The sequence below is a fragment of the Mytilus californianus genome, unplaced genomic scaffold (genome assembly GCF_021869535.1).
Source record: "Mytilus californianus isolate M0D057914Y unplaced genomic scaffold, xbMytCali1.0.p SCAF_7, whole genome shotgun sequence".
Classification (NCBI taxonomy): Eukaryota; Metazoa; Mollusca; class Bivalvia; order Mytilida; family Mytilidae; genus Mytilus; species Mytilus californianus.
In genome coordinates, this window is record NW_026262723.1 from 83743369 (window position 1) to 83756638 (window position 13270).

The 13270-nt window shown below is 31.3% G+C and overlaps 1 protein-coding gene across 3 annotated transcripts in view; it reads right to left on the bottom strand.

Moving 5' to 3' along the window:
• Positions 1 to 13270, bottom strand: part of LOC127707758 (TOM1-like protein 2) — a 45435-nt gene that overhangs the window by 28523 nt on the left and 3642 nt on the right. For all 3 annotated transcript variants that reach the window (XM_052212521.1, XM_052212522.1, XM_052212523.1), the window contains exons 2-7: positions 11943 to 12027; positions 9159 to 9243; positions 8446 to 8592; positions 4773 to 4907; positions 3458 to 3514; positions 1072 to 1248 (exon numbers count right to left, since the gene is read on the bottom strand). In XM_052212521.1, the coding sequence (XP_052068481.1) occupies positions 1072 to 1248; positions 3458 to 3514; positions 4773 to 4907; positions 8446 to 8592; positions 9159 to 9243; positions 11943 to 12027 (686 nt within the window). The remainder of the gene's footprint in view (positions 1 to 1071; positions 1249 to 3457; positions 3515 to 4772; positions 4908 to 8445; positions 8593 to 9158; positions 9244 to 11942; positions 12028 to 13270) is intronic.

A 13270-nucleotide genomic window follows, 5' to 3' on the forward strand; every position in this document is an offset into this window, starting at 1 on the left:
TTGTCATATCTAATAGTGATAGTTTGATGTCAAAAATGAGCTATACAAGCATTATTTGTCACTAAAAGTGGTACTATGATTTCAATATTCTTTAATGACAATTGCATAGCATTCCATCAGTTCTGCTATCATCCCAACACTCCCATATCAGATTGAGATATTTATATGCTGAACTTTTTCATTAAAAATAATATTGTGACTGACATTGATATTTTCTTTTCATAAATACTGAATGACAAATGTTTTGTTGTTGAATTTATGGAGTCCTTTTGAATAAATTTCAAGTATCATTCTCTGAACTAGAAACTACAAATGAATTACAATATTTACTGAAAAAGACTTTTACTATAACATTACAAGAAATAAAAGAAGAATGTGTCTGAGGACCTGAATGCCCACACTCAATCTTTGCAATTTTCCAAGTTAAAAAGGGGCATAACTCTAGAACAGTAAATGACTCACTGCCCAAATTCGAACTCTGTCTGCGTGTTGTGGTTCTTAGCATTGTGTATGAGTTTCATAAAATTTGCATAATGCAATCTTAAGTTGGAGTGTGAAAGCAAAAAAATTGCAATTTTCTGTTATAAAGGGGCATAACTCTAGAACAGTAAGCGACTCACTGCCCAAATTTGAACTCTGTGTGTTGTGGTTCTTAGAATTGTGTATAAGTTTCATAAAATTTGCATGAGACAAAATTACATTAAGAGTGCGGAAATGAAAATGGGATGGACAGAAGGACAGTAAAATATTGTTGTACATTTAAAAAATCTTTTTTTACTGATTTTATACAGAATATTTGTTTATGATAGAGAATTTTTATCAAAGTCCACTATCAAAAACCTTTTCCCTACCTTAAACCAAAACTTAACCTGATACAGGATGGATGGATGGACAGATTAAGGTACAGATGCACAAACCAGAAAACATTACCAGTCTCTTCTATTGTAGCATTGGCATAAAAATAAAATACACTTGCGTAAGGAAATTCAGCAGACAGATCTATATTGGATGCATTAGGTCTTTTTACAAGGTCTACATTTTACATGTAGGAGTTAAAAATCATGTAGTTACCTGTAGCAATTCTAAATCTGATGGATCTACACTCGATGGATCAAGTTCTGTTAACATGTCTCCCATTACTTTAATATTTGCGTTGACAACAGTCAGTTCATTTTTTAACTTTGCCATTTGTTCAGATGTTGGATTAATGGGACCTGGTGGCACTACTGGTATTTGTGGTGGTTGGTCCTACAAACAGTAACAAAGCATGAGGTGAATATATTCATCTATAAAATGCACATACAATTAAGCTTCTATTAAAACTTATAATAGTGACTGCCTTATTTCTATTTAGTTTTTTCTTTAATAAAATATATGCACCTGAAAGTTTTTGTGGAAAAAAAATTAATTTAGACAAGCAATAGCCATAATGATCTATTAAAAATAATGTAGTCAAGTTAATCTAAATATTTAAAGCTTAAGAGGTATATAACATAATTAAATCTATAAACAAGTATTATATAAAACACAACCTACTTATAATATACCATCTTAAAATAAAAGGCATTGTGTATTTGGCAAAATACAACTTGAACATACAATTCAATCAACCAAAGCAAGTCATCATTTTTAATTCCTGAATTTCTTTAATAATAACCTACATTTATGAAGTCCAAGCTTAAAATACACTAAAATGTATAAATTTAAAAGCTACAAATGTAACTTTATCTCACAACTAACATCATAAAGTTTTGAAGTTGAATGAAAAAACAAGATGTATGAACCTGCACATGCTTTTTTCACTCACAAATAGCATTCATACAAATTTGTTGTCACTTGAAAAAATGAAAAAAAATGTATGAATCTGTACATGCAACTTTCACTAACAAATAACAATATTCAATAAATTACAAATCTTGCAAGCCTCAGAACATTTGTTTTTCCTTTGTCTCTATAAATAGATCTCACATTTACACTAATCATGTACATCTACTTCATACTTCCTCATTGTTTTAGATCTTATTAATAAATGTAATATTGATAGATTGTCATGGCACATTATCCACCAATAAGGGTTAAGTTTCCTTTTACAGTGCACATCTAATTTTTTTTTCAAAACTTGACAGATGTGATTGAGTGTCTAATGAACTATAAGACTGGAGTAGATGCATGAACTGTCAAAAGTGGGTAGCAATGAACAATCAGACTGGAGTAGATGCATGAACTCTCAAAAGTGGGAAGCAATGAAACAGACAGCTGAACTGTCAAAATTGGGCCGTTTTAATTTAAATACAACAAAATAAATCACATCCACAAAGTTTGCAGTTGCCAAAGATAAGATTGAGAAGACAGCAAATTTTGAAAACCCAACATTTGTATCTTTTTAAGAACATTGTACCCAGTACTGTCAGAATTCCTTCAATACTGCCTAGACAAGGAAACTTTACTAATCAATAATATTTTATTTTTCATATTTTTCAATCATTTCACCATTTATTTTTACACTTTACTCTTTCATTCAAATTCATTAAACATTTACAATATAACATGACCTATTTATTAGACCTATTCTAGAGATTGACACCACATAAGACAAAAACATCTTTGATCTCTGTTTTGGGAAAAGAAGAGCTAACAGAATTTTACTATAAGATACATGCATAAACAACAATTCAAACAAACCAAACCTGAATTTCTTCTCTTACAACATATTTCATCTGCATGGAAAAATTAACATTTTTAAGAAAATCACTGTATGATTAATGTCTCATCAAGATGCCATATCAAGTGAATAAAAAGTGATGTGGGGCACTAATTAATACCACCTTCTAAATAGCATTCAGAAAAGTTTAATAATGTCTACTGTCAAGTTTTAAATGTAGGCAACCATGACAAAATACAAATATTTGTCTTTTTAGTTAGACTACAAATAATTTTTTTTAACTAATTTTAAGGTTCTCAATTTTTCAAATATTTAGTCCTTCAATTAGATTCCCTCATTACCACATCACAATAAAAAAACTGATAACTGGATATTGAACATTCCTTTCGGGTTTACAGTTATCTCCCCTTAACTGTATCAACATTCAATAATTTCAAGATTTTTAATTCAGTTCATCTTTACCAGCAAGAATTACAGATCCAAAATAGAGGACCTGTACATTATTGTGACTGTCACCTGAAAATCAATAATGTTGTCTTCTATACTGTGACTATGTCAAGACTCAGCTAAACATTCTTTCATGTAAAATTAAATTAAGCAAATATTTGAGAAAGAATTATCACAAATAATTTAAAAACAGGTTAGAAATTGATTGACTAATCCAAAGGCCAATCTTATACATTAACTTACACTGAGTAAATATAAATAAAAAATTGGTGTGGTATTAGTCGATATGCCTTCTAGTTTGTGTGAATCCTTAATATTGAAACTTTTAATTGAAGGGAGATAACTCACTGCTCGTAAACTTGGTTGTCTTTGTTGTCTGATAACAGGTTCAGGTTCTGGTTGACTCTAAAAAAGATTACAAAATGTCAATGTGTTTCAAAATAATTTTGTTCATTCTTCTTCTTTGGAATTTTGTATATGTACAGAAAATTACTGTTCACAACTATCATATATTAATCACTCCCAGTTTCCCAGAAGTCAGAACCACTCATTTGACAAAACTACCCCTTTAGAGCTGAAAAATTTAGTAACTTCAGATGAAAGAATAGACAGTGAGGTCACAAAATGATACTCCCTGGATTCATATCAAGTTACAAATTTATAATGATCTCCTTTTTTCAAAATATCAGATTATAAAAAAAGAGATAAATAAAGAGCTGCTGAACCAACGCCTCCTATGTTTTGTGCTGGTAGAGTTCAAAAGTGAATGGAGATGACACAAAAAAACCAAGATAGACTTCCAGCACTATTTAGAACCTACAGGAAATTGAACATAAAAGAAGTAAGATACAAAGAACATAAATCCTTCCCACCACCATTTCCAGTTAAACCAACATTGCCTAGAAATTTTGCGACGGTAAACCACTTTACGGCATTCCCGACGCGATTGGAAGTAGTACCTCTGGCCAAAGGGAAGCCAGTCGAAGTGGTAGTGGTGTGCCCTAAAAGTGTTGTCCAAATTAGGAAGAAATTTTATACAAACTGTACACTGACATTGTACTTACATTCATGTTACACATATTTTTATTTAAAAACACATTTTATCTATACTTATAATTACCATTAGAATAGTTTACAACCATTTTTAAGATAAAGACAATTACAACAATTATAGATTAACTCTAAATTTATTAACTTCATTTGCATTGTACTATGTTTGATTCATTTTCTGTTTAACATTACATTTTGATATAGAGTATCCTATAGCAACGTCAACAATGGACAATTATGACGTCACATACAAGATGCCGTTTTTTTGTACTTCAGGGGTTCTAATTATGTATACTTTGTCCTGATGACGCCGATCTAATCGGCGAAACATGTCGACAATAAAAGATGCATTTTACTTAAGTGTTGTTGTCAATGTAGCGAAAATATCAGATTGTACCATTTTGCCTTTGGTGAAATCTTCATATGTAGTAATAGCTTTTTTAAAAAATTTCCTTGAAATCCATTAGTTTTTTTAATACTGGGTGCAGTTGCACAAATAACAAGTTTATTAGCAATGTTATTAGATTATGAATTGTTTAATGCAAATATTTTACAATGACATATTGATTATAACTTGGTTTTTATGCTAATAGTTCTCTATAACTAGACATACCCTAGCTGGTGTGTGAATTGGTGCCATATGATCTAGATCTGTCATTGGAAATTCTATTCCTTTTCCCTTCAAATCATTATAACATTTCTCTACTTCCTTCAGGTCTGGTTGTCCTTTAAACGCATCTGACCAAGACTATAAAAGACAAATATACATGAAATTATTCACAATTATGTGATTTTTTTTCAAGATTCAATAAATTAATAATGTGAAATAAAAGCCAAGAAGATATTAAATATATAGATAAATAAAATTCTCTGCTGGGTGCAGCTTGATACGACCCCAGAGGTTGAACCTTGAACTGTTGGGGCAAGTATGGACACTACATTCAAGCTTGATACAGCTCTGAATTTGGATTGTGATTGAATATTTGACATAGCATAGGTTTCTGACACAGAATGAATGTTGTCAAAGAATTGAAAAAATTGAAATTGGACTTTTACCTATTAGTGTCCAATATCCAAAATCTAAATACATGGTTACACCAAGTTTTTAATTTAATTATCTATTAATGGACAATATCAAAATATATATATATAGCATTTGTGAATTATTTAATACAGAATAACAAACAAGCCTACCACAAAGTTCTTCAAAAACATTTACAAAAATTTCTTTTTTAAAAATTCCAAAATATCATTCATCACTAATACAATGTGTTATAAAAATCTAAAAAACTTACCTTTAATTATTTATCAAAATATTTAAGAATGAACAGTAAATTTCAAACTATATCTATACATAATTTCTTCACTAAACTAGAATTTGATGCTGTATCTATTTTTACTATGAATCTATTTTAACTATGAATCTACTTACAATTTCTATTAATTGTGCAATACAAATCTGAATTTTGATTTTGATTAAATATTTGACATAGTATAGGTTTCTGACACAGAATGAATGTGGTCTAAGAACTTGAATATTTGGAATTGGATATTAACATTTTATGGTCAAATATCCCAAATCTAAACACATGGTTAGATTCAGCATATCAAAGAATCCCAAGAATTCAATTTTTGATAAAATCAAACAAAGTTTAATTTTGGATCCTTGCAAATCACTCTTGATAATTTTATAACCTAATTAGTACATCAAAGGTCAGACAATTTCGTAACTAATCAACCGTACCTTTTACAAGAAGTTTGTACACATGTGACAAATATCTAAGTACCGGTATTCTATTGATTAACTGTATCAAATATAATCAATATATAAGATGTCATGCAGGTAAAACAATCATTTAACCATAACGATAGACACTTGTTTGTCCATTTTAACAACTTTTTAACTGCAACCATTTCAGTATCCGCTATAATATTTAATAGGGATTAAAGAATCTGCCAAAATTTGTCATATACTTTGTTGCCCCTGAATCGCGAAATTTTACACCCACGAAAATAACCCGCTAAACGGTATTGTCCTGAAACAAGAAATGCTTGTTTTTGACCCCTTTTTGGCTCCTAATTCTTATACAGAGAGGACAACTATTCCGAAAATCAATCCCAACCTTCCTTTTGCGGTATGGAACCTTGTGGTAAATTTCATAGACATCCAGAAATATATACTCAAGTTCTTCTCTGGAAATTAAATGTTTTTGGACGACGATGAGGAGAAAGACGACGACAACATGATACCATTATAAGAATGCCAAAAAATTGCTGTTGTATAAAAACCCAAAGGTTTTCTATTCCACATTTCTTTCAAATAACTTTTAACCTACTTTTTAAGCTAGATCTATCTATATATATATATACTATAGATGAGGTCATGAACTTTCATACCTCTTGATGTTTTTTTTTCCTGCTGTGTTATTAACATATTTACCACACATCTCTTTATCTGGACCGATTACATATTGATTTTAATATATCTAATATATATATTTTTTAAATTTTTGCAGTTTTTGAAATATCACTGATAAATGACAGAGGCCATCTGAGATACATGTATCAACCTATACACAAAACTTAATCTTAGTCACTCAAGCAAAGATAATAGTGCTGTAAATGTAGTGTAACTGAACCAAAGCCCCTTTAGCATAAAACATAGGTTATAGTGCTGAAATGTACTTCAAATTAACCAAAATCACTCGAGCATAAAACATAGGTTATAGTGTAACTTGGTTATGTGTAACTTAATCTAAGTCACTCAAGCATCAAACATAGGCTGCAGTTCTTAAATGTAGTGTAATTATTTTTTAACTATTTCAAAGTGATAATTGGTGTGATATCATCATATTATTATTAGTAACAACATGAGTTTCTAGGAAATTGATCTAATTGTGAAAACTTTACAATAACAAACAGATGCACAGGCATTCAGAGATAAATTGCTTCGCTGAGCGCAGCTGTATACGACCGCAGATGTCCAACCATGAAAAGTTGGGGCCAAAATGGACACAATATTCATGCTTGATACAGGTCTGAATTTGGATTGTAATTAAATTTTTGACACATAATAGGTTTCTGACACATAATAACTGTAGTCAAAGAACTTCAAATTAGTTATATGATTTGAATTTATATTCAATTTTTTGCTTTTGTGCAATACACTATGCGAATTGAACCCCCCCCCCAAAAAAAAAAATTTTACCCCGTTTTTTTGCATTTGTGCAATACATTGTGCAATACACTATGCTGTTGAATATAAACCCCCAAAAAAAAAATATTTGAAGAAATTTTCTTTTAATTTCTGAAATCTGAAATGAGAAAGATTGTCACCCTCCAATTTTTTTCACCTCCCCCCTTTCCCTTATTCCAAAAAACAATTCTTTCCCTCAAATTATGGTCAGTATCTCAGACAATCATCATTTCTTAATACACAATTTCCAAGCAGGGTAAGGGAGGTAATCAAACATTGTTATTTAAATTGATTTGGATTTTGATTACCTCCCTTACACTGCTTTTAAATTGTCTCAATTGTCCTTTAACCAGAAAACCCTTGTTTTTCCCCTTTTTTGGCCCCTAATTCCTAAATGGTTTGAGCCATAACCCCCCAAAGTCAATCCTAACCATCCCTTTGTAGTATGGAAACTTGTGATATAATTTCAGAGAGATTCATACACTTTAACACAAGTTATTGTCTGGAAACTACAAAAATGCTTATTTGGGCCCCTTTTTGGCCCCTTATTCCTAAACAGTTGGAACCATAACCCCCAAAATCAATCCCAACCTTCCTTTAGTGGTTATAAACCTTGTATTAAAATTTGATTGATTTCTATTTACTTATACTAAAGTTATTATCCGGAAACCATCTGTCTTCGGACGACGCTGACGACGACGACAACGTGATACCAATATACGACCAAAATTTTTTTAATTTTTGCGGTCGTATAATAATCATAAATCATTAATGATATATTCTGAATTTCTCTTATGGTAGCAGCCTGTTATCTATATCTTGTATGAAGAGATATTTCTCATATCACACTGCACAAGAGTGTGATACGAAAAAGTGATACGAAAATCTGTGTTAATTTGATTGGCTTATCCAGCATCATGAGAAGATATTACGACATTTCCATTGGATATGAGTTAGGTCATTGCTGACTTCCAAAGGTTAAGACGATGTACATACTATCTAATCCTCTGAATAAACAAATGTGGTAAGCTACAAGTATTTAGTATTTATTGATTTGCAGTAGATTATATATATATAAGACTATCTTTACCTGTATAGAACTTAAAACTTTCTCTTGAAGAACTTGTGGTGGGTCGTATTTAGGACCTATTATTTTGACTAAGTCACCCATAAAATCTTTTGTGGCTACTTGCTGATGGAATTTTTTACCGCAATTCTTCACACATGTCTCTAAGCACTATACATACAAAGAAATAATACACATTAGGTACATTTAAAACAAATATTATCTTTGGAATAACAAGTAAAATAAGTCAAAATTCATGAAAACAAAAATTCCTGTATCTCGTTTTTGATTGAGATTTGAAATAGTATTGCTGCCATTGATGGAAGACAATGATCATAAAAAATGAAAATGTTAACTTTGCTGGTATGATATAGATACCCCTGTAGGTAACTAACGTTTTAAAAATACTTTTTGTCTGACTGGATGCAATCCATGCCTGGGCTTTATCAGACGATCATTTACTTGATGATCATATTTTTTTGAACAGTACTCATTCTCAAATCAGTCTAAATATATTTTCATAATAAAGTTTCTATAAAAAAGATTCACCTTTATAGGAAATTTCATGTAGTTGTGGTAATGCATCAACATGTATATACATTTCAAGTCAATACAAATACATATAATAATTTATCTAATTCTACATATCAGATCAAAGATATGCCTAGTATTTCAATGTCACATGTTTTACCTTATAACTTGCACAATACTCGTAGAAGTTGATGTCTAGAACTTACCGTTAAAGTGTACATAACTGCAGTGTGATTCTTTCCCATATTTTGAGATAGTCTTTTCTTAATTGCTTTAATTGCATCTTTTGGTCTGTAAAATATATATTAGTACTTTGATAATGTATATGAATAAAAGGAGATGTGGGACATATATGATTCAGATAGCAACAAAAAGACAAAAAAAACAAAACAAAAGAAAACTTATGTAATCACAACCTAGTTTATATAGAAATGATAAAACAAAAACAAAAAATGAAAATCAATTGAAATAAATGGAGAATGGGTCCATGGTGCACAGATGATGCCCCTGCTTGCATATAACATTATACAGGGACATAACTCAAGAACAGTAAAAGTAACACCACCCGAATTCATACTTGACCTGAGTTTTGTGCTAATAAACATTGTGTGTAAGTTTCATAACATTTGTTTGAGGCAAACTTAAATTGGAGAATGGAAACGAAAAATTCAGCAATTTTTCCATTTGTAAAGGGGCATAACTCCAACCTTGATCTGTGTTTTGTGGTAATAAGCATTGTGTATAAGTTTCCGAACCCCTGGTTGAGTCAAACTGAAGTCAGAGAACACAAACCAATTTCGGGATATACGTACAGACGGACAAGTCTAACACTTAATGCATCAGATAAAACCTCAGATGACAATGATAAGAGATATGACCTACAGACTGTTACATTTACCATAAAAGAGAATTTCTACCCATCAGATTCTTCAAATCATATTTACCTGTAAAATCAATCATTAACTGCAGATTTTCTTCTCTGAGACCAATGTGTAGAAGGGATGGTATAAAAGACTTGAACAGTTTTGAAAATGCAGTTTTCAATACATTACAATTAGAAAACAAGAGTGCACACGCTGAAACGTCTAGCCTGCTTTACTAGTCATTGATTTTATGTTGATAGTCCTAAATATAAAGCTATACTACAAGTATCACATAAACTTAACATGATCCAAGAAAATGAGGACAAGGTCACATAAACCAAACCGGAAATACATGTACACCTTACAATAATTCCATGCACAAAATATAGTTGACCGATTGCTTATAGTTTCTAAGAAACAAACTTAACCAGGAAAATTTAACATTGACCAATGAACCATGAAAATGAGGTCAAGGTCAGATGAACCATGCCAGACAGACATGTACACCTTACAATCAATCTATGCATTAAAAACAGCTGACCTATTGCTTATAGTATCTACGAAACAAACTTAACCATGAAAATTTAACATTGACCAATGGACCATGAAAATGAGATCAAGGTCAGATGATACCTGCCAGACAGACATATACACCTTACAATCATTCCATACATCAAATTTAGTTGACCTATTGCTTACAGTTAAAGAAAAACAGACCAAAACACAAAAACTTCACATCGAGCAATGAACCGTGAAAATGAGGTCAAGGTCAAATAAAACCTGCCAGACTGACATGTACAATGTAAATATTTCCATACACCAAATATAGTTGACCTATTGCATATAGTATTAGAAAAAAAGACCAAAACACAAAAAATTTACTTTAACCACTGAATCATGAAAATGAGGTCAAGGTCAGATGACACCTGCCAGTTGGACATGTACACCTTAGGCCAAAAAAAAATATATGTCTGTTCAAAGGTTACATACTTTAAAAAAATAGGGTAGGTAGGTCGGTATTTCCATTTTATTCTATTTTTTCATTTTATTTTTTGTGACCTGATTTTGAGTCATGCGGTTTCGTCTTGTCATGGTCCAAGTTGATCATGGGCCGATTTTACCCGTTATTTTAATGATTGGATTATTTCCCTTGGTTATTTGGTTGGAAAGAAATGGCGGCAAACAAGCAAAGTGTTTATTTCATCACACGAGTCAGGAATTTCCTTAAAACAGCTGTCATATTCACGATTGTGAACATTGGGATGTATCAGGCAATTGATTTATATTATTGGCAACCCTAACTTCGCTTTTGACACGAGTTCAGTTTATTTTTCACTTTACGACGGAAATAAAATGACTTAGGGTCGGCTGGTAACCGTAAACAGACATATATTTTTTTTTTGGCCTTACAATCATTCCATACACCAAATATAGTAGACCTATTGCTTAAAGTATCTGATATATGGACTTGACCATGAAAACTTAACCTTGTTCACTGATCCATGAAATGAGGTCGAGGTCAGATGAAAACTGTCTGACAGGCATGAGGACCTTGCAAGGTACGCACATACTAAATATAGTTATCCTATTACTCATAATAAGAGAGAAATTAACATTACAAAAAATCTTAACTTTTTTCCCCAAGTAGTCAATGAACCATGAAAATGAGGTCAAGGACAATGGACATATGACAAGACGGAAACTTCATATCATAAGGCATTTATATACAAAGTATGAAGCATCCAGGTTTTCTACCTTCTGAAATATTAAGCTTTTAAGATGTTAGTTAATGCTGCCGCCGCCCCCAGATCACTACCCCTATGTCAAGCTTTCTGCAACAAAAATCACAGGCTCGAAAAAAACAAACCAGTCCACTTCATTGTCATGATATGAAGTACAGTGAAATACTTGAATACAGAAAATTTATATTTATGTATCTGACATCTTCTATCTAAAACATCATGTACTAGACATAAATTTAAGACATCCTCAATTCAAAAGTCAGATTGTCTTGATCCTGACAATCAGTTCTATTACCAAATACTCCACTTTTAACTCATAAAATAGAAGCAATATTCTGCCATAAACAAAATTTTACATGACTTTAACTTTTAAAATTTCACTAACCCTTCTTCAGTTTCATTAATTACATCACAGATTTCCATAAACAATCCCCAGTTTTCTGATGCTTGTGAACCATCAGTGCTTTTTTCTGAAACAGAAAATAACACTTTAAAACATATATTTTCTTTACCTTTACCTTTTTCTTTTTCTTTTTTATTTAATCATGTTTAAAACTCTGTTGTTAGTTATGTTGTAGTATCATAATTGTTCCGCAATTTCATTTACAATGTAATAATCAAACTTCTACATAGTTCACATGCAGACAATTGTTTCATACATTATTATATCACATGAACAGTGAACTATTACCTGGTACATTTTATGAATAATTTAATGTGATATATGTTGTATAGTCAATGAGACAGCAACACAGAAACAAAATTCAGAAGACACGTAGGATGTACGGCATGACGCTGTCAGGGAAATGAACCAGAATGTCAGAGATTGTGAAACTTCAATTTTTTTCTGTTAGACACACTTTGTGCAGGTATCCCAAAAATTTGGTGGTCCTTTCATTTTATGCAAAATATTACCTCATTTATAATATTAGATATGATGAAAAACCTTTAAAATGAAATCAAAATACAAAAAAGGAATTATTTTTCAGGCATAAAAAAGTATGTATGTTAAGGGTTAGGGTTTCTTTTAAACAATTATCAGGTCTGTAGATTAAAATTTTCATATCTGTTTTTAAAAAATTTGGAAAAAATTGTGTCTATGTGAAAAAAAAATCATGTATTCACTGAGTCAGATATTATATTAATGTTCGCCTTTTGCAGTTTGTCAATAACATGATTTTGGTCAATTCTGTCACAAGTTTTGATTAAATAAATAAGGGGTTGCAACAAGTGATGAGTTGCTAAAAAAATCCTCACCAAAACACTATGGCCCAAGCCGTACTGTATGTGGTCTGATAGGAAACAATAAACGCATTTCATGATTGTCTTTGGCCTAATAAATGTCCAAGTCTTTCAACATATTACAGCTACTTTCATTTTCATATGCCTTTAAAGAATGTAACCAGCCATTCTGCCATTTTGCTTCAACTGGTTCTTAAGTTATGACCACAATTAGTAAAGGTACAACAGGCATCCAGTGCAAATTAATTTGACAAACTACTGATGTTGATGGAACAAACAACAATGACCCTTTTTGTCTTCACGAAACAGTCGTACAATCAGACTGGCTCAAACTTGACATACATGTAGGCAGATTTGGCAGTCAGGACCAACAGGTCTGACAATTTCCTCCAAGTCTGAATTAACTTGTATAAAATTTCACAAATGCCAAAATAAAATATATGTCTGTTTAAGGTAACATCATAAAAAAAA